Genomic DNA, 21,274 nt, shown 5'->3' on the forward strand with positions numbered 1-21,274 from the left:
TGGTGAAATTTTGACGATCATTACCCATCTCAACACCTCATAGGCGCCGGGTCCTGATGGCCTGAGTAATGTGATATTAAAAACAAATCCAAAAGCCTGGTAAAAGTTCTATGTACTTATATTTCAGGTCATAGTAACAACAAATTCCGAACACTTGGAAATCAGCAAGAATAATCCCGATCTTTAAAAATGGGGACCGTAAAACAGCTACTAACTATCGTCTGATAGCCTTACTAGATCCCCTGGAGAAAATATTTGCAACAATTTTACAACACAGACTGACAGAATGGATCATTCAAAATAACAGGCAGGACGATCAACAAACAGGATTTACACAAGGAGTAGGAACAAACCTCAATGTATTAATTTTAAACCTACTAAAATTGGAGGCATTGATAACTAAGACTCAGTCTCTAGTAGTCTTTATCGATTTCCAAATGGCAATCGATAGTGTCCATTGCCAAAAGCTGTGGCAGAAACTCACCCTGTGGAATTGTCCCATTGACATTCTTGAGCCATTAAAAGCTTTATACTCGTATACCAGTGTACAAGTAAGATTGTCACATACTGGAGCAATATCCAAAGAAATTACAACCTGGAATGGGTTGAAGCAAGGGTGTCCATTGGCAGTCACCCTGTTTAGTCTTTATATTTCAGATTTTGCAGTAAAACAAAATAACTTAATTGCAAATCCACTTAACCTTAATGGGACTCCAATAAAATAGATAATGTATACAGGTGGCCTTGTGTTTGTTTGACAAAATGCAAATAGGTCTTCAAAAAAGAGTCAATTCATTGGTGAGTTATGCAGAAGAAAAATGATTTAATTATCAATCAGGAAAAAATCCAAAAGAATGCCTTTGATGAGACAAGCAGGAAACAAAAAGAAAGCTCCAAAAATGTTCCTGCAACAGACAAAATTAGAAACTGTAAACAGCATTAAATATCTGGGTGTATGGATAGATCAGAGCAGCGGAGGAAAAGAATGGATAGTCCATTTGACAACCAAGATTGACTCTGTCGCATGGCAAGGAGTTATGTTTCATAGAAAATACGGGAGATTTTCATTTGAGCCAATTATCCCGTTTAACTGCCAGAAAGTCATAGCAATCGTGACTTATGGAAGTGAAGCATTCCTAAATCTATCATGGCAGACTTGGGACATCCTAGAGGGAAGATTTTGTAGAAAAGTTTCATCTTTACCTAAATCGTTCCAGGTACAACATCTCCGTTTTGAGATAGTGTTACAATCCATTTAGTCCATTGTAAAGAGGAAAATATTTGACATGTATAGAAAAACACTAATAAATGACGATATTCAGTTGCTTCATCTCTTACGTACCCGGCGTAGAGCCATGGACGACAATTCTAAGCACATGGAAGGAAGCACGTAAAACACACAATGGAAAACCTTGACATCACTGAAGAGATATTGATGTGTAGACCGCTTGAAGCAAAAAAGAAAACTTCAACGAAATGATTGGATACACAGAATTGATGGAAAATTCCAGTATCAACTTTCACTCAACTGCGTAATTGATTGCAGAGTCGCTGAACCAAACACCAAAATATCTGAAGCTCTTCCCCTGCCAAAAAACGTGAGAGGTCTTCTTTCGGTTAAGGCTAAATATACTCCTGACGAGAGTAGTATTAGCCAAAACGAAGCAGATTTCAAAGGATTTGAATATGTGTCGATTCTGCAAAGATTAAAGTCAAGTGGAATCAGCTTACCATATATTTTTTTTTTCCTTTTTGTTTATTAACCGAATTTGGGTTTTTTACAAAATCGATGTGCCATGGCGAACTGCATTTCGTCTTATCGAGGCTACTCAGGACACCACTCAGAAGTCCGCAGGTACGGTTTAACGTTCAGGTTCGGGCGTCAACTTTGACGAAATGGAAGAAGCGGGGCCAGAGCACTTGCTTTCGCAAGGGCTACTTTGAGAACTTTGGCTGCCACTCTAGACCATCTCGTAGAATCGCCTGCAATCAGTCGAAACCATATTGTTTCTTCATCAAGTGTCGTAGGGCAGGTGACGAGTGGTGTCAGGTGAGCCCGCCTTTCTGCCGCGAGTCCTGCGCAGGAGGTGAGGAGATGTCAGACTGACTCTATTTGGTCAGCTATGCCACAAACCCGGCAGTTTGATGTTTCTGCAAGGGCTCTGGTGGCCAGGATTTCTCTAGTGTGAAGTAGGTTTAAGCGGGCCCGCACAAGTAATTTTCTCAGCTTTTTCTCAGGGAATTTTTCACAGTATCTCAGCGGGACCTTTGGCCGGTTGTGAGTAGGTGGCAGATCTTTTAGAGATTTATACTGGAGTATTTTTTCATTGGTATGTACCCAGTCTTGTTGTGAAAGTTTTGACTTGACTCGTCCAGGGTTTGAGATGAGGAGGTCTTCGCTGCAGAGGACTTCATCTAGTTTTTCCTCAATTTTTTTTGCACAATTCATTAGAGGTAAGCAAGTTCCTTTGTTCAATTCAGCTTCTACTATTCGAAAGATCGGGAGGGTGTCAGAAGTCCGTATTTTTCTGTAGAGTAGAATTGCACTTTGGAGTACTACCGAGGCTAGTGATTGGAGGCCAAGGTTGCGACGAATGGCTGGCATGGGGGCTGAAGCTGGAAGACCCAAAACCAATGGAAGAGAACACACAAGATCGAGAAGAACGGTGGGCAACGCTGCTTGTAGTCAATCATAAAAGCCCAATACACAGAGTTGTCCAATATAGGGAAAAAATATCAGAAAAAACTGCTAACGACGAAACTGAATGAGGAATGGAAAAGAAACGATATAATTTCTTAGGCCCACTGTTATTTAAGAATTATTTACAAAACAGTGACACAGCAGGAATCCATTTTTTTTATTGTAGCGATTCTATGTACTTAAGGAAACATTTCTTATTTATGTAAAGCATGTGGATGAAGCCAAAAATGTAAGCGTTTTTTTTTTTTTATAAACTATCACATGTATATTTAAAAAGGATGCAAACATTGTGGTGTGCCTGGAACATAAATTGGGGTGGGGGAATTATGCCAATAAACTATAAGCTCTCAGGATGGAATAAGGTTGAGAAGATTTCAAGCACGTAAGATATGCTTAGGTATTTATCTCAGGATAACCGGAGTTCATGAGTTGGACCGGACCAAGAAACTCCAGGACCAAAAGAACTTTAAGCTAGGGATTCGGACAGAATAGGTGTGTGTGCATTCCAAGGAACCCTGGTCCGTGGACTTAACACATTACAACGATGTGCTATAGCTAGGAAGGACAAGGAGGACACCTACACCAGGACGCCACGAGTTACTATGATGGGCACAACAGGAGGGTCCGATATGGCAGTGTTGTTTCATTGCAGGCTTGAAGCCGGCGAGGCAACTACTGATCCTGGCACTCCCAGAAAAGTCGGGTCGGTGCTTTGCACTCCTTCCTATGCCGAGACATTCGGGCACCAACTGCAATTCTGAAAGCGACCCTCCCACAAAACCACTGTAGTCATGCAGCTGTTCAGTTCCGCGCTCCCGTATCCCCTTCCCCTCTGACTGCTTACCTGCCTCCATTCTCCAGCTGTCATGGGCTTTTAAACGGCAGCACAACAACAGCGCTCAGGCGCTTCTGGGAATTGTAGTCCACTGTACGACGGACAAGTCCAGCGTTATCTCTGAGCTTCGTGGCCCCGGATGCCCAGTGTGCTGGTCATACAGTACACCACTTTCTATCCCCAGAAAATGCTTATACATTTCTAATAGATGATGTGCTGTTAAAATCCGGCACTGCTTCCGCGTCTTGAACGGCACATCTCCCAGAAACCCTGGGCAGATACCGGGTGCTCTGACGCAGCAAGGAAACTGACTTCTGATTGGGTCACTGCGAAGTCATCCGCGCTCCTGTTATTCTGATTGGACGCCCTCAGGCTTGAATGCAGATATTGCCAAGGAAATAGTATGTCAATAGACACAAAAGGAGGACAAAATTTAGAAAGCCCGGCTCCGGCAAGGTAAACAAAGCAGCTAAGATTCCAACCTACGGGTCAAAATAGAGTTCAAGTCATACACAAAAAGGCACCACAACTCTACAGAGCACACCTGTTTCTTTCGTGAATATTCGATTAGAAAAGTAAAACAACATTTTCTAAAGTGTCCCTTAATTGTCTCCCTCTCACGATGGCAGGCGTCAGACCACAATAGTGGGGGTCCTTTATAAATAGTCAAGTGTTTATGTAGTTATTCTACTCTTTAATTTCTTAAAACATACATTTAGTAAGCTGAGTGTCGGAATAATCGTTTAATGAACTATCGCTCATTCTGTAAATATGAAGGATATCACTATATCCGTTGTATGCAATTCAAACAAAATGTCTATATTTTATTAACTAAATGTATTGCTTATTGCACTAGGGCTATTTGTGGCCAATGGGAACGCTTGTTTTATGTTGTCGGCACTGACAGCGTGTAACACGGCTTCGCTTGTCCCTCGTCTCTCTCTATTTCTGTAGCCTAGGACTGTTTTCTGATTGGCTATTGGCGCGGCTACCCATGTCGCCTGCTTGCCCACCGATGGTCCGAGCATGGAGGGGACAGTGTCTGATGTCTTGGTGTGTGACCTGGCGTACAAGGGTCAGTTCGATGAGCTGAAGGCCAGGGTTCTGGCAGACAAGTCACTGGCCACAAAAACGGACCAGGTAAGAAGCTTGGGGTTTTGCTGGGGCAGAAAACTAGAGAACACTATGCCTGAAACAATATTGAAGAGGCGACAACAAACCTGCAGAGAAGCAACTTCAAACACAGACATGTGCTTTCCATGAGTCGTACCTATATGCCTGCTATCACAATGCGCGGGCTACTCCATTTAAGGGGAGTCCATTCCCACCTGACTGCAAGCCCACCACGCCTGCGTTTCTGCTTTTCATTCTTCCCCTAAAATGGCTAGGGTCAAAAACATGGGATTGCATATTCTCAGTTGCTGCTGACTGCTTTAAGTGAGATACAGCATCTAGTGGGGGTCGGGAGAGTTGGCAAATCGTGTTGGGAGGGGCAATCGTCCTTGGCAAGTACCACCTACCTACAAGCAATACATCACGAGGCCTTGCAGTTGCAACGTACATTGGGCCACTCGGCATTGTCACAGGTGGTGCCAAATGCTACTATAAAGCTTCCAGTGGTTCAGTTTCTGCATACACTGCTGTCTTTAAATGCATCTGATTCTCCCTCGGGATATAGGCGATTCTATAGTGAGTAAGCTGCCTTCATTGTGTAGATGATCCAGAACTGTGTTTCACAATGGCAGAGCACAATCTGTAGGGAGGGCAATCCACAACAAAAATATATCACAACTGCTATGCACTCCAAAAAGTTGTGAGTGGGGTGAAGTGTTGTGCACAATTGGCATACCTGAGAGTATGTAGAAGATATGAGGTGGGCAGGTAGAAATATTGGGTCGTTCCCAGCCACGATCAAGGAATCGAAATCTGTAAGGTTATGAAGTCGTGATCATGAAATGGCGTTTAAGCAACACGACTTTTGCTCTCTATCAACGACATTAAGTTGGCATATTTGTGCACCGTTGAACTTATGTTAGGGTTGCGCAACGGAGTATGGGGTGACGCCTACATGTGTGCTTTTGTCTAAATTTCAGTGGTTTTAAGGTAACCACTAGTTCACCCCACGTGCAGCAACTCTCCTTCTTAGTTGATTGATTTAGTGAAATATCACAGTCTTTGTATTACTCTTGTAGTCCCAGCGCCTCCTACTCACAGCACACCTCAATCCAGTCCCCCAGAAACTGAACGTGCCTGTAAATTACCTGGTGAAATTCCTCAACAAAAAAATGTGCTCGATTTTCATGAGCCAGGCTGAACATCCTAAAAACAATTGAAATTCGATTCGGGATAAAACCAACTCCCACAACTGCCGATATTGTAAGGACCTTCAAACAGTGGAAACACTAAAACATCTGCTACTCAACTGTAAAGGCCTAGCGACCACCAGAAGCACACATCTTGGCCATCTCTACACTTATTTCTGTAGTCTGGAAGAATACTACTGGTGGGCATACTTTTTATTTTTTGAACATCATTTTAATTTGTTTATTCAAACAAAAACAATACAAACCAAACTTGCAGTGCAAATATCAACAGTTCAATTTTTCCTTTACACAATTTTAGCCACTGCTCCCCTTATCCCACTCTCCCTTGCGAGCCTATTTGTTCCATGCTCTCTGTATCCGCTTTGTGCGGTTGGATCTCCCTTTCAGTGGATTCTGTCAGATCCTGTAGAGTTCCGAACAGTTCTGCTATTATTGATTTCCATGCCATCAGGATTCCTTCCTTCTCCTCCTCCTCCTGCCCCCACAGCGCTCGCCTCTTGCCATACCATGGTTTCTGCCTCTGCCCATTTCTGCAACTCCTTCCACCACACCTACACCCGTGGCCTGTGACATTTCTTCCATCCCATGGCGATCCTTCTCTTTGCAAGCACATATGCTAGATCTTTCAATATACCAACATGCTTAAGTTTCTGCGATCTAGGGAACCCCCCCCAGCAAGCATGCCCAAGCCATATCCAGAACCATTGTGACCCCCTTTTCTGCTAGTTTCTGCACTATTTCACCCCAGAAGCGTTCAATTACCGGGCATGACCAAAACATGTGTACCATGCCAGCATTTTCTTCGTCACATTTGGGACATGCTTGTCTCCCAGCATTTTCAAATCTAGATATCCTCTGGGGTGTCATATATGCCATGTGCGTGAGTGATATATAGTTGTATCTGTTTTTAGCCTCGCATTTCTTGACACCACCTTGTGGTACCCCAGGGAACGTTTCCACATCCGGTCCTCTACCGAGGTTCCTACTTCTGCTTCCCAGTCTAATCTTAGTTGTGTTAATTCTTTCCCGACTTTGGACATCATCATCTCGTACAGTCTGGAGATCTCGTGGCCTCCCTCCGTTATGTCATAAATTATATCTATACTAGCATCTGGTTCTTCTTCCAGTACCGCTTCGGGCCATGCTCTTCTGATTCTCTGCACCATTCTGTGGTACGTGATATACTGGCCCGTGTGCAACCCCATTTCCTCCCCCAGCACTTAAAAACCTATGATAGTCTCCTCTCGCCAGATATCTCCCATCGTCACTAACCCCACCGACTCCCAGTGGTTCCTAATTATCATTCTCAACTGCCTATCCCCCACTGCCAGTGCAACTAGTGGTACCTGCGGGGAGCATGGGAACGGGTTTCCCATCATCTGGCATGCTCGGCACCAGATCTTCCATCCCAGCATCATCATTTTAGGATGCTCTTCTATTTCTGATCTGGACAACCAGATCATCTCTTAAATAAAACGGGGCACAATCCTGTCCAAACAACCTAGATTCGGGGGTCTGTTCGTCTGAGAGCCATTTGGCAATATATTGAAGCTGGCTCGCTGCATAATAAACCTCATAATTAGGCAGTTTTATCCCCCCTCCTTCATAAAAGTTCTGCAGCTTTCATAGTGCCACCCTATTCCGGGTACCATGCCACAGGAAATCCCTACACATGCTGTTCAGTTTAGTGAAGAACTTCTTGGGTATTAGGTATGGAATATTCCCAAAATAGTGTTGGAGCCTAGGTAGGACAACCATTTTAAGCATTGCCCCCGTCCCATCATTGCTAAGGGTAACTTCCCCCAGAATTGCATACACTCTCTCAATGGCTACCTCAGTATTGTGCATGTGCTCCTCTTCCACTGTGTGGTACACATCTATCCCAAGGTACCGGAACGTACAAACCGCCCATGGTGTTTGTAACACTGGCAACCGTCCCAGAGGGACTCCCTTATAACTGCCTAGCGAGAAAATACTAGATTTTTGTGGATTCACCGCTATACCCGACAACCCTGTGTATCTGTCCATCACTTCCAGGATGTACTGGAGATTTTCCTCCGGGTGCCTCAAGTACAGCAGCAGGTCATCTGCATATAAGGAGATCAAGTGTCGTTCCCCTCCTATCTCGATACCCATAGTATCGTATTGTTGCCTAAGGTATATTGCTAGGGGTTCTAGGGTATAGTATATAGAGCATTGGGGACCATGGGCACCCTTGTCTGGTGCTACTGAGCTGCCATCTTTCGGATATTACTGATCCTCTTTTGACCCTGGCCAGCGGTTCGCTATATAGTATCTCTGCCCACCTTATGTATCCAGGTCCCATACCATAACCTGCCAGGGCCGCCAGCAACCATGGCCACTTGACCGAATCGAAAGCCTTTATCGCGTCCAAGAACACAATTGCCATTTCGCCTTTGTTCTTACTTCCCCATTCAACGACCTGTTGGAGCCGTCTGTGATTATGAGTTATATTTCTATTCCGGACATAGCCCGTTTGGTCGGGGTGTATTAGCTTGCCAATAACTCTCCGCAGTCTGTTTGCCAAGACAGCCGTTAATATCTTGCTGTCTTGGTTCAACATCGACAGGGGTCTGTAGGAGCCACAGCTATGCCCAGGCTTGTTGGGTTTGGGAAGCTGTATTATTATCCCGTCTCTAAGTGACTCCAGCAGCCGTCCCACCTCAAACGCTTCATTTAACATTTCTAACATTGGGGGGGAGCACTTCCTCCTTATATACTTTATAAAATTCACTTGGGAGCCCGTCCGGCCCTGGAGTCTTACTAGTAGGCAGCTGCCTCACCACTTCTCCCAACTCCTTCAAAGTAATCGGTGCATCTAGCGCCTCTCTTTCCTCAGCACTTATCTTGGGCAGTCCTATGTCCTCCAGTGTTTCTGTTATTTCTCCATGACTACTTCCCTCCTTATTTCCATATAGTGACCTATAATAATCTGCAAATTCCTGATTAACTCCCTCTTGGGTGTCTGCTACACTACCATCTTCTCGTTATCGTTCTAATCGGGGGGGGTCTGGGTGTTTCGCTCTTATACAACCATGCCAGAAGCCTTCCTGTTTTATCCCCTCCCGCATGCTGCCTCTCTATATATTTTTTTTTATAGTTGAGGTTGCACAATCTTTCCCATTGCTCCGCACATTTCTGCTGCAGTGCAAATATCAACTCCATGTCACTTTCCGTGTCACCTCCCCCCTTCAATGCCTTTTCCAGTTCCTTTTCTGTTTCCTGTAGGTCAGCCAAGATCCCGCCCTGAAGGCCCTTTGATTTTGCTATGGGTGCACCTCGCACCACCGCTTTGAAGGCTTCCCATAATGTGCTCGCTGAGTCCACACTACCCGTATTTGTCTCAAAGTAGTTCATAATCTCCTCCCTTATGTCTTTTCTAAAACAGGGGTCTTTGAGTGCCTCTGCCCTGAGGCGCCAGGTCGGAATCCTTGCCCTCGGGGGGCAGTATTGCCACCCGAGAACGAGGGGCGAGTGGTCCGAAAGGACCCTCGGTTTATATTCCACCTGAGTAATCTCAGTCATTACCTCCGACGTGGCAAAGGCATAGTCCAGTCTCGTATGTAGCCGCTGTGAGGCAGAATAGTGCGAGTATTGTCTTTCTTGGGGGTGTCTCGTTCTCCACACATCTGGCAGACCAAAGTAGTCTAGTAGTGTCTTCAGCGCTTTAGCCGCTGGGGCGGGTCTATTAATCTTCCCAACTGATCTATCTACTCTGGGGTTTAGTACACAGTTAAAATTCCCACCCCAGATCACTGCGCTCACCATACACATGCTAAGGTTAGTACACAGGGTTCTGGAATATGCTGCCATATTCTGATTGGGGGCATATGTATTTACAATGTTTATCTCCTTATTTTCCACCAATCCCCTCAGTATGACCATCCTTCCATCTGTTACTGCCTTTTCCTGCAACAGTTGAAACGGGACATGCGCCGCCACCCAAGTGAGCACTCCTCTAGCATATGCAGAATATGTCGAGCCCGCAACCACCCCTTTCCACTTCTTCGCAACCATCTCTATCTTTTCCCTCGTCAGGTGAGTCTTCTGCAATAACGCAATGTCTATCTTCTGTCTGCGCAGGTACAACATAACCTTGTTCCTCTTTAGATAACTATTAAGTCCCCTGACATTCCACGTAAATATTTTAAGGTCCCCCATTGCTCATTAGAGTTCCCTTTCCCCTTCCACTAATGCGGTCCAGATACCATTGTCATCTCCGTCTACATAGGCTCGTTCTCCCCTTCAAACTTCCCCTAACTACAAACACAACAAACTCCCCAACTTCCCGCCTCCCTATCCCATCCCAACAACACCCTCCCCAACTGTTGCCCAGCTCCATCCCTGGATCTTGGGCACCCCCGCATCTAGTCCTTTCTGGCAATAGCCCATACTCGTGGATCAGCAGGGTCAAGCAGCCCTTACTACTAATTCTTGGGGGGTAGACTGCCTCCATTCTATTGCTCCTGTTTATTGCCGTTAGTATTTCCCTGTCAACTCTGTATCTATATTCCAGTCCAAAAGTGACATAATGCAGTTCGGATATTGAGACATGACAGAATGGGCTCCCCTCTGCTCAGCCCCCCAATGATTTTACTGCATCCCTCTCACTTGTCGTGCTTATCACGGTCTTGTTCTTCCTCTCGATCTGGGCAGCCCTGCAGGTCCAGACATGCCGTCGCATCCTCTGGGGTTTCCAAAAAGAACAATTTACTTTGTGGAAGACTTTTAGCCTTGCAGGGTACAACAATATGTATTGGATCCCAGCTACGCGCAGTCTCCTCTTGACTGCCACATAGCTGTATCTCTGCCTTTGCACTAACATTGTGTAGTCAGGATATGCTGTAACGTTTGTAGATGCCCTTTCAATCGTCCCACCTTTACGAAAATATTCCAGGATTTTTTTTCTGTCTTTATAGTTTAATATTTTTGCAATTATCGCTTGAGGAGGGGCCCCAGGTCATGGTTTTCTCGTCAGGGCCCGATGTGCTCGTTCGACAGTAAACCCTTGTGACAACTTGTTCGCTCCTATCTCTTGCAGGATAATATTCTCCACATAGTCCGTGGGGTCCTGGCCCTCCACCCCCCTCCGGCAAGCCGATCACTCGGATGTTGTTCCTCCTCGCCCTCCCCTCCGCTTACTTTGCTCGGTTCTCCAGGTTAGCTACTTGCTGCTTCAATATGTGGACTTCCTTAGTATTGTTCGTACTAGTTTCTGTATTCGCTTTCAACGCAATCTCCAGTCCACTTGTTCTTTCGCCAGCGCCCTGACATCCTGTCGCAGCAGGGTAACTTCAATTCCCACTGCATCAATCTTGTTCTCTAAGGCCGTTCGTAGCTCTGCCATTGCTGTCCCCCATGTGTTCCTCAGCTCAGTTATCGCCTCGAGGACCTGATGATTTTCTCTCCATGTAGTGTCACCCGCGGAGACCGCTGCTGGGCCCGAAACCGGGGCAGCGGGAGTTTGTGGCTTCTTAGCAAAGGCGTCCATCGTGGGTTGTTTGCTTTTAGCCCTGGGTCCTTTAACCGACATAATGCGGTCCTGTTTGTGTGTTCAGTTTCGGGCCCCTTTGTGTCGCTCTGAGTCCGTTCCTACAGCTCCGCAGCGACACCAGGGCAATCCGGGCCCAGACACGTATCCTTCAAAGAGCCGTAGCATGCAGCAGCGTGCGCTGCACTTAGATTCCATGTGGGTTGTGCTCTCCCACGTATCTTCATTTTCAGTAGCAGATGCTGCTCATCCAAGTCATCTACGTTGTTGCCACTCGTACCTTTGCCCAGGCCGACTTCCAGACCACCCAGTGCGCATTTATTATTTCCCACCCGCTCAAATTACCGCCGCGCTTCCACGCCTGGCTCGTATTGGGTCCTTGAAGGGGTGCAGTCCGCCCTGCCCCATAGTAGCGGTGCTGAGTCACTTTGGGCGCAATACTGGGGTCTGGGTGCCTTCTATAAGGCCATGCAATGTGCAGGGTCTCCCCATCTTACATCGCGTGGCTCTGTGCTACCAACCCACAGGGGAGCGGCACAGCATGAACCAGCCCACGTGAGCGCACCGCGGCTCACAGCTTGTACCGCGCTGCTTATTAGTCAGGCCCCCTTTCTCTGTCCCGTTGTCTGCCGACTGGGTGCATGTCCCGCAGGCAACGTACTGTTCGGTGCCCAGGTGGTGCTTTTCAGTGCCCTGAACCCGGCTTACAGTCGCAGTCCGCAGGCCCTTATTTCCTCACAGGCCTTGCAAAACGTTGTCGCACACAGTACTTTAGGTGCCGTATTAGGTCTGGGTGCCTTCTTCAAAGGCCTCGCAATGTGCAGGGTCTCCCATCTTAAATCGCTTGGCGCTGTGCCACCAGCCCACAGGGGAGCAGCACAGAGCGAATCTGCTCAATTCAACGCCACGCAGCTCACTGCATGTACTGCGCTGCTTATTAGATAAGTTACTTATCCGTACCTCTTTGGCTGCTGGCTGAGCGCGTATCTCGCCGGCAACGCATTCACGGGTGCCTGGGTTGAGCTCCTCAGTATCCTCAACCCGGCTTATAGCCGCGGCCGCGAGCCTTCACTCTTTCCCTGGATCTGATGATAGTTGTCACCGGCAGCCGCACACACTACCAATGCGCGCGCGGTGCCGTCATTACTGCTGGATACGATTCGACAGCTCCTCGCCCACACCCGGGGCCGAGTTCGCAGTTGCATCTTGCTGCGGCAGTCAGCCGCCGCGCACTCCTCCCGCAGCGCCTCTCCGTGCCTCAGCCTGCCCTTTCCTCAGGGTTCCGCTGTTTCCACTTGTCAGCGCAGCCCCGACCCGGCCTTCGCTCGTCCTCTCCTCACTCTATCTGGTCTCGCGGGTCCCTTGTTCTGTCGCAGCCGCCATTTTATCTCCATACGGCCGCCTTCAAGCTGTGATGCAATGTATCAGATCTCCCGCATTCCTCTTCATAGTCGCTCGCGGGTAGACGCATCTTCTTCCCGTCACCTTCGGACACCCCTGCTGTTATTTCCATGTAATAGTTTGTTTGCTGGTAGCATACGCTACAGCAAATCAATTGCCGGATCACGGAGCACAATGGAGTCACAGCCTACTCCATGGCTGCCAGGCTACGCCCCCTGGTGGGCATACTTGATGAACAGAGAACACACGAAACCGGTTGTTGCAATGGGGAACTTCCTAGAAGGCCTCAACCTGGATTCGAAATAGTTCAAAACAGGAACTGATTGGCAACTAAAGGACAGTTACGCCTGAATTAACTTGTCTTTTAAGAAAACAAAAAAGTCAAGGGGGGAAAAAAGAGGGGGGTGGGGGGAGAAAAAGAAGCATTCATATTTCTAACTTGGCAGCAAAACCTGTAAAAACCTAGAAATAGTTAAATCAAGCTAAATTAAAAAAAAAAAATGAACATGCTCAAAGGCAGTTTAAATGCAGACCAAACCCAATGTTAAAATCATGCTTAAAAGGAAGAATATTTGAATACCGACAAGATAAAGTGCAGCAACAAAACCTGCACAAATACGTATGCATGAGATGTCAATGTGGGGGAAAGCTGGAGCAAGTGTTACCATAAATCAACATATGATGCAGCTGTGGCATGTCGAAGAGGACAGTGAAACCAATAAGAAGCCCTGGTAAAAGGATTACACCAGGAAGTTGACATTTGGGGAGAAATACCTGGCAGGGAAGTATACCAGGGGATCTGCAGGACCCCATAGAAGGATTCCTGGCACGGGAGTAACCGGGCAATCCATCATGTTGTGCAGAGTTTTTAACATTGTGGCAAGACACCTGTCAGATAAGTATGCCAGGACAGAAATCCTGGCAGCCAAATATACTAAGCGTTTTTTTAAACTGTATAAATATAACCACTTTCAAACTGTGGGATGATACATGGCAGGGGAATTGTTAGGCAAGATTGTATGCAGTACCCTTTGGGTGCACTACAATAACCTTGACCTCCTGGCAATAGGAACCCAACCTTTGGTAGAAGTCTGGACTACACAGGTTGGCAGTGTGGGTGAGCAGCCATGTTTATCTCTGGTCAGTGTGAGCTGTAGGGGAGTTACAGAGATTCACAGTGACAAGTATTCAAATAAACACTTGCAAACAAGGTTTCTTGAATAAACAATTATTAATGTATTCATCAGTCAGGTAGAGTAAGCATTCTTCAGAAGGGAGCAATATAATAGTAACACTCAAATATACTTCAAAACGCACACTCTATCTCACTGTTGCTTTTAGAATACTTTTAGAAATTGGTTAAAGGAAAAGGTTATTAGAACAAACAAGAGATCACAAATATTCTTAAGCAGGCAAATACTTTTAGATCCACTAAGCAGAGTTATTCAGTTATAACAGGTTAAGCCAAAGTCAGTGGGGAAAAGTCTTATATGGGCTGAAGCAACCTCTGGTAGGTAAGTAGGAAAAGTCTTTGCACAATGGTTTAGAAGTCTTTGAAGAAAAAGAAGAATCAATGTAGGGCCACAAGCTGTTGTGAGTAGTAGAAGATGCAAGCAACTCTACAACAAGAGTGAAGTTCTCTCAGACTTTACAGTACCTTTTTGTATTGAAGAAAAAGTGCAGCAGATGACTTCTGTTCCTGTGCAGCTGTGCAGATCTCACTGTTCCTGGACCTCAGTCGTGGGGACAAGAGGGATGACGTCTGGGGACCCCTGCACTGCAATGGGACGGTCAGCGCTAGCGACCGGCAATCTTTCCAACAAGTCGCACTTCGGTGTTTCAGCTCCTCGCAACTACCGCAAATGGCAACACAGCGGTTTCCGGCTGAGGAGATGGACTGTCCTTGCTTCTGGGGTCCCGCACTCTGAGGGGGCTCAGGCTCGGTCAGTCCTGCTTCCTGGGAGTCCCGAGGTGTTAGGCAGAGTCCTATGCAGTGCCCTTAGGGAACACTGCACACAATTAAGACCATAAGTGGTAGTACAATTTCACCTTTGGTACAAGCCTGTACTACACAGAAAAAGCGGTAGCAATGGCTGAGCAGCCAGACTTATCTCGAGAGCAAATGGAGATTACACAAAGGACTGCAATCACTGTGACTCAAGCAAACACTGACTCGGGGTTTCTGGTTGTTAAATAAGTACATTTATTTTGAAACCATCTGTTCACAAAACACGTCACTTTTATTAAAATAAAACCACACTTCAAATATACTACACACAACCAATTCCCCTTGTGCAGATCAATTCAAGGTAAGTACATGGGGATTTGACAGACCGATGTTGTGAAACAAAGACGTTACTGTGGGTTAATAGGCAATCACTTTTTGACAGTAATGACAGTTCGGTCTTATGAAAGAAAAGCGTACCTGCGAGAAGAAATGTAACCGAAGTCAAACACACTTATCACTTGAATAAACACGAGAATGGGGGATATCATAGGCAATACTTTTGTCAAGGCAAATGGAATCAGAGGACACTTTCTAAAACGTAGATGGTCAATAGGCCTGCGCCAGTGTCAAATGGAACAGGGGTCCTGTTGCAGATGATCACAGGGTTAGAACAGTTCAGAATTCGAGATTGCCAGGAGTACTTGGATATTGTCAAAAAGGGAAGCAAAAGTTATAAGAGGGAAGGAAGAAAAGGACGTCTTTGGTGAGGAAAAACGATTCACCCCAATTCCTCGAAGTTGGACACAGTACCTTATTCGTTTGAAGAAAACTGGTTCTACGGGAGTTGTTCCTGTAGACTCACGGTTCCTGGAGCTTCAGTCATGGGGACAAGGAGGACGTCTGGAGTGATCTGCACGGATGAGGCCAGCAGCAGCGAAGCAACGGTGAATAAAAGGTGCACTCCTTTTAAAACGGGAGAGGCTTTTCAGATGGCTATCCGGACCACTACAGCTGTGTGCAGCGATTTTGACCAAGAAGAGGATCCTCTGGCTGTTGAAGGTGAACTGGTTGATCCCAACAGGCTCAACGGAAGAAGACTCCGGACTGGACCTTCTGTTGTTGAAGGGTAGATGGCTCAGGACTTCACCGGGACTCGGGAGTTGCAGCAGTCGTCTTCTTCTCTGCTTCTCTTCGTTTCTTGCAGTTCCAGTGGCGACTCTGACTTCCAGCCCAAGAGTCCTGCCTTTTATGCCAACAGCCCCCATTCACACAGCCTGGCTGTCAGCAGGGGGGTTGTCTGGCCCGGACAATGACCTCAGCCAATCGGCACAAAGTGCGACTTGGGTCTCCAAGGAGACCATGTGCAGGGGGTGACTAAACCCGCTCCCACACATTCAGCCCACCTAGACACCCAGACTCCAAAGGAGGGCTTCTGGACAGAAGCCCGCCAAAGGTCAGCGAACAAAGAAGGCAAACCTGGTTTGGCGCTTAAAGTTACACACAAGAAGGACTTTAACAAAAATAAATGGCGATTAAACCCGACCGGAGCCAAAATGAAGTATTTGGTCAAGCGGGTTTCTGTTAGAGGCTAATAAAATAGCCTAAAACAGTACCACGTTTTATATACTGTAATTGCGGTAGAAAAGTTAGGGTAGGTACTACTGCCACCAGCCAAGTATTAATGTTAAGGGAGCGAAAGGCTCCTTTCTCCTCTTCTCCCATTAATGGTGGCACCCGTTGGGATGTCCTCTTGGCTTCCTTCCACTCCTCTAAGGCCATCATTAATGTCTTTGCTAATGGGACCGTCTTGGTCCAAGGCCCTCAGGCCAACCTTGACCTCTTCGATAGACGCTTCCCACGCCTCATCAACTTCCTTTCCTCTCCTGCTGTGCCCCCTCCTCTGTCCTCGACTAACTTGCCTCTTCCCTCCCTCCCCACCCCCTCTCGTGCTCCTTCTTCACCTCTGCAGGGCGTACCTCTGATCTGTACCCCTCCCCGGAAATCCTTCAAAGATGGCAAACTTCTCCACATTGCCACTCTTAACTCTTGCTCTGCCGTCAAACATTCCTCTGATATCTGCCGCCTTCTTGAGGAACTTGACCTTGACGTACTCGGTCTCACTGAGACATGGTTCACGGCCAGCTCTGTCACCAGCTTTGACACACTCCTACCCGACGGTTACAAGATCCTCTCTGTACCCAGGCCCAACCGTGCGGGGGGAGGTGTGGCCCTTATCTTCCCTGAGTGGATTCCTGCCACTGTTACTCCCATGCAGACCTACTCCTCTTTTGAATGTCTTGTCTGCCGACTCTCTCTCTCTCCTAGCCATTCCCTTACTGTGGCTACTATCTATCGGCCACCTGGTCAAATTTCCTCCTTCCTCTCCGAGTGGGCGGACCTCTCCTCCTCACTCCTGTCCTCAACCACTCAACTCCTCTTTCTTGGAGACTTCAAAATCCACCTGGATGCCTCCTGTCCCCCCTCTGGACTCTTTCGCAACCTCTGCGACTCTCTCTCTCTCTCTATTCTCCCGTTTGGGCCGACTCATTCTGCAGGGCACACTCTTGATGCCCTGATCTCCTCTGACCTTCCCCTCTCTGTCCCTCTCTGTCCCTCTCTCCACTCCTCTCCCCTGGAGTGATCACTTTCTCCTCTCCTCCCACCTCACCCTCCGTACCCCACAGGCAAAGCCACCCCCATCACTGCCACCTTCCTTCTCGGTCATCCGACCCATGAAGCGCGTGTCAGTTGAGGCTTTCGCTGCCACCTTCTTGCCCCCTCCTCCCCCTTCGGCTGACTCCCATCCTGACACAGCCCTCTCCACTCTCCACGCTGCTATATCTGATACTCTTGATATCCTTGCCCCTGTCATGAGAATCCGCCTGAAGCCCAAAGCCAAATGTAACTCCTGGTATGACTCGGATCTCGTCACCCTTAAACGCAAGTGCAGGGTGGCAGAGAGGAAACGGCGTGCTTCATGTTCATCCTCTGACAAACTGGCCTGTCGCCTGCTCCAAAGGCAATACCGGCTCTCCGTTCTCACCAAGAAGAGAGCCCTTATCCAAGCCCGCATCTCTGCGGCATCTAACAATTCGGCCGAACTCTTTAAAATCTGCAAGGAGCTGGCCAACCCTGCTGCAGTCTCTACCTCTCCTGTCCCCTCCCAGGCCCTCTGCACGGCACTGGCCTCTCACTTCATTTCAAAAACTCAGGACATCCTGTCCTCACTCTCCTCCTTTAACCTCCCCCCCCTCTATTCCCTGCCCTTCCTCTGGCTCTTCTGCAGCCACCCCTCCTCTCTCCTTCTCTTCCTTTCCCCTTTTTTCTGCTGACGAGGTTTCAAGACAAGTCCGATCTATGAAAGTCTCGTCAAAACAGGTCCACCCCTGTTCCTCAAACTATCAAGGACCACATTGACTCCTTGGCTCCTGCCCTTGCTGACTTCTGCAATCACTTCTTTGCCTCTGGAGTCTTCCCATCCCCTCTCAAGCACTCCCTTGTGCACCCCCTTCTTAAGAAACCCTCTTCCAACCCAGCTAACTATCGCCCAATCTCTATCACTCCCTTCCTGGGCAAGCTCCTGGAGAAACTGGCCATCTCCCAGCTTAATCTCCATGCTGAATGTGTTGGTAGTCTTCATGACCATCAGTCTGGCTTCAGAGCTGCCAGAAGCACGGAAACTGCTCTCTTGAACATCCGTGAGGACCTGCTCTCGAACCTTGACTCTAACATTCCATGTGTTCTCATTTTGCTTGATCTCTCTTCTGCCTTTGATACTGTCAACCATACCATCCTGCTCAACCGTCTCCGTGATAACCTCGGTATCACTGGTCAGGCTCTGACGTGGCTGACCTCTTTCCTCTCAAATCGACCCTCCCAGGTCCAACTGGGGTCTTTCCTCTCTGACATCTTCTTCTCTACCTGTGGTGTCCCCCAGGGATCTAACCTCTCTCCCTGGCTGTTCAACCAGTATCTGGCACTTCTCGCCCACCACATCGCCGCTCTCTGCCCCTACTTTCAGTGCTATGCGGATGATACCCAACTCATTTTCAGGATACCCTCGGCCTCCTCTTCTCCTTCCCTCATCTCTGACTGTCTTTCTGCTATCCAGGAATGGTGTGCCGCCAACGACCTCTGCCTTAATGCCAGTAGGACTGAGATTCTACTCATCGGCACTCCCACTCCCTCCTTCCCTGCTGCTCTCTGGCCGGCCTCTCTGGGCCCTCTTCCTGCTCCTACATGCAAGGCAAAAAACCTTGGGGTCATCTTCGACTCCACACTCTCCTTCTCTCCTCACATATCCGACGTATCTAAGAAGTCACACTACCAGCTACACCTCCTCAGAGGTATCCTTCCTTTCCTCTCCTTCCCCCAGAAGCTCACTGTCTCTAGAGCCCTGGTTCTCTCTAAGCTGGACTACTGTAACAGCCTCTATCTTAATCTGCCCGCCTCTACTCTCCGCCCTTTGCAACTCATCCAGAACAGGACTGCAAGACTTGTCCTTGGCCTCAAGCCCAGGGACCGTATCTCTCCAGGACTGAAATCACTACACTGGCTCCCAGTGACTGCGAGGATCAAGTTCAAAACCCTCTGCATTGTCCACAAGGCCGTCTGGGGCCTTGGGCCAAAATACCTTCAACTCTCTCTTCCTAAATATCTTCCTTCTCGAGCTCTTCGCTCATCCGCCTCCAACTCCCTCAGGGTCAGCCGCTTCTCCAAACAAGAGGGGAAGGGGAAGAGGGGAAGGTCAGAGGAGATCAGGGGCCTCCCTCTGGAACAGCCTTCCTACCTCCCTAAAACTTGTGGAGAACCACCTCCGGTTCCGGAAGCACCTCAAAACCTTCCTCTTTGCCTCCGCTTTCTCTCCCCCTCTCCCCTGCTAATACTGAAACTGCACTGAATCTGCAAATGAGCCATTCACCGTTCTCGGCCCAGCCACTCTCTCCTGCACTGCCTCCACGGCAACCCCTGCACTATGGGACTGTGTCTGTATCCATACAGCCCCCCTTCCCAGCACTTGTCTGCACTTACCTCGCACTTGCCACCAGCTGGCCCTTGTTATTTATCCTGTATGCTGTATGCTAATAACCCTGTACTGCACTTTCCCCTCTCCCTTTCCCCCATGCACCTTTCCCTTCCCCTCTACCCTTGCACTTGCGTGATCTGAATGACACCTGGCCTAGTAAGATCATTGTCTGTCTTCCCTTGTTCCCCCCCCTGCCTCGTCGCGCCTTGAAACACTTGTGTATAGGCGCGTTACAAATGCCATATCATATCAAGAGGCACAGCCAAAAATGGGTAGGATTAACCCTTTACAATACTTCATAGAAGATGCGGTGTACTGGGTCTGCAGTTTAAAGTGACTATATAAAGTTAATGGCAACTTTACCTGTTTCTGGGGGACAGAAGTCAGCCCCAGAAAAGTGGAGTCAGTCAGTGGGAAGTCTCAAAGACAACCCTGCGTTACTGCACTGAAGGTGCTGTGTAACACACACGAAAAGTGGGGCTCATCGAGTGGTGTGGCTCCAGAGCCCATGATCACACAAAGTAGAAATGCACATGGGAAAACGCATGTAAGAGTGGGAAAAAGGCTCACACTCTTACCAGGTGGAAAAGACAAAAACCCCAGAAATCCAGCAAAGCTGGTGAGGGACTCAGTATGTGAGGGAAATTAGCCATAAATGAGAATTCTTTTTTTTTTTTTTTTTTTTTTTTAAATGTATTTATTGGTTTTAACAGAATAACAAAAACAAGTATACATCACTTGAATATCAGGCAAATAATCAAAAAGTAACGTAACCCTCCCACCCCCACCCCCCCAACTCAAGACCAAGTAAACATTATTGTCCCATTACGATCGGCCAGATTGATGGCTAGGGAAGTCCGATCCATCCGAGGCATCGTCAGAGTTATTAGGATGCAGAAGTGGCTCAGTCAAGGCCACCCAGCGTTGTAGTTCTCCGCTGGAGTCTAGCCTTTGTTCAAGGATTGCCGTTTCCCACGCGCCAGTCTCTGCCGTTATCCATTTAGTCAGGTCCCCCCACCACAATGCCTCATGCGGGGCCATAGGGCTCTTCCATCCCATGGCTATGCGCCTCTTCGCAGTTATGTAGATCAAGTCTTTGAGCTTGTTCAGAGGTTTGTTTTTGTGGTTGCGTTTGCATCTGCCCAGGATGCATACAGCGGGGCAGTTCACCTCTAGCTCGATGTCTGCGTCCGCCACCCTCCCCTGAACCCGTGTCCAGAAGTGGCGTATCTCCGGGCAGCCCCAGAACATATGCGTCATACCCGCCTTCGGCTCCCTACATTTGGGGCACAGCTGGACCTCGGCTCCCCTGAAATTAGATATAGCCTCTGGAGTTAGGTAGGATCTGTTAGTGATGTACAGTTGGATGAGCTGCAAACGGGCATTCCTGGAGACTTTTTTATGGTAGTGGGTTATTTTCTCCCATACGGCATCCGTGAAGGCTAAGCCGAATTCGATTTCCCATTTTGCTCTACATTTAAGCTCGGTGTTGGTCGTGCCCAGGAGCAGGGTTTCGTACAATCGCGA

General features: G+C 47.8%; 2 protein-coding genes across 2 annotated transcripts in view; one reads left to right on the top strand and one right to left on the bottom strand.

Moving 5' to 3' along the window:
* ATG4A (autophagy related 4A cysteine peptidase) overlaps positions 1 to 3,816 on the bottom strand; it is a 551,858-nt gene extending 548,042 nt beyond the window's left edge. The window contains exon 1 of the mRNA XM_069612630.1: positions 3,546 to 3,816. Coding sequence (XP_069468731.1) covers positions 3,546 to 3,555 — 10 coding nt within the window. The 5' untranslated portion in view covers positions 3,556 to 3,816. The remainder of the gene's footprint in view (positions 1 to 3,545) is intronic.
* Positions 3,817 to 4,476: 660 nt separating this feature from the next.
* PSMD10 (proteasome 26S subunit, non-ATPase 10) overlaps positions 4,477 to 21,274 on the top strand; it is a 103,075-nt gene continuing 86,277 nt past the window's right edge. The window contains exon 1 of the mRNA XM_069612631.1: positions 4,477 to 4,676. Within this exon, the coding sequence (XP_069468732.1) occupies positions 4,563 to 4,676 (114 nt within the window). The 5' untranslated portion in view covers positions 4,477 to 4,562. The remainder of the gene's footprint in view (positions 4,677 to 21,274) is intronic.

The sequence above is a fragment of the Ambystoma mexicanum genome, chromosome 5p (assembly GCF_040938575.1).
Source record: "Ambystoma mexicanum isolate Mex_15411 chromosome 5p, UKY_AmexF1_1, whole genome shotgun sequence".
Taxonomy (NCBI): Eukaryota; Metazoa; Chordata; class Amphibia; order Caudata; family Ambystomatidae; genus Ambystoma; species Ambystoma mexicanum.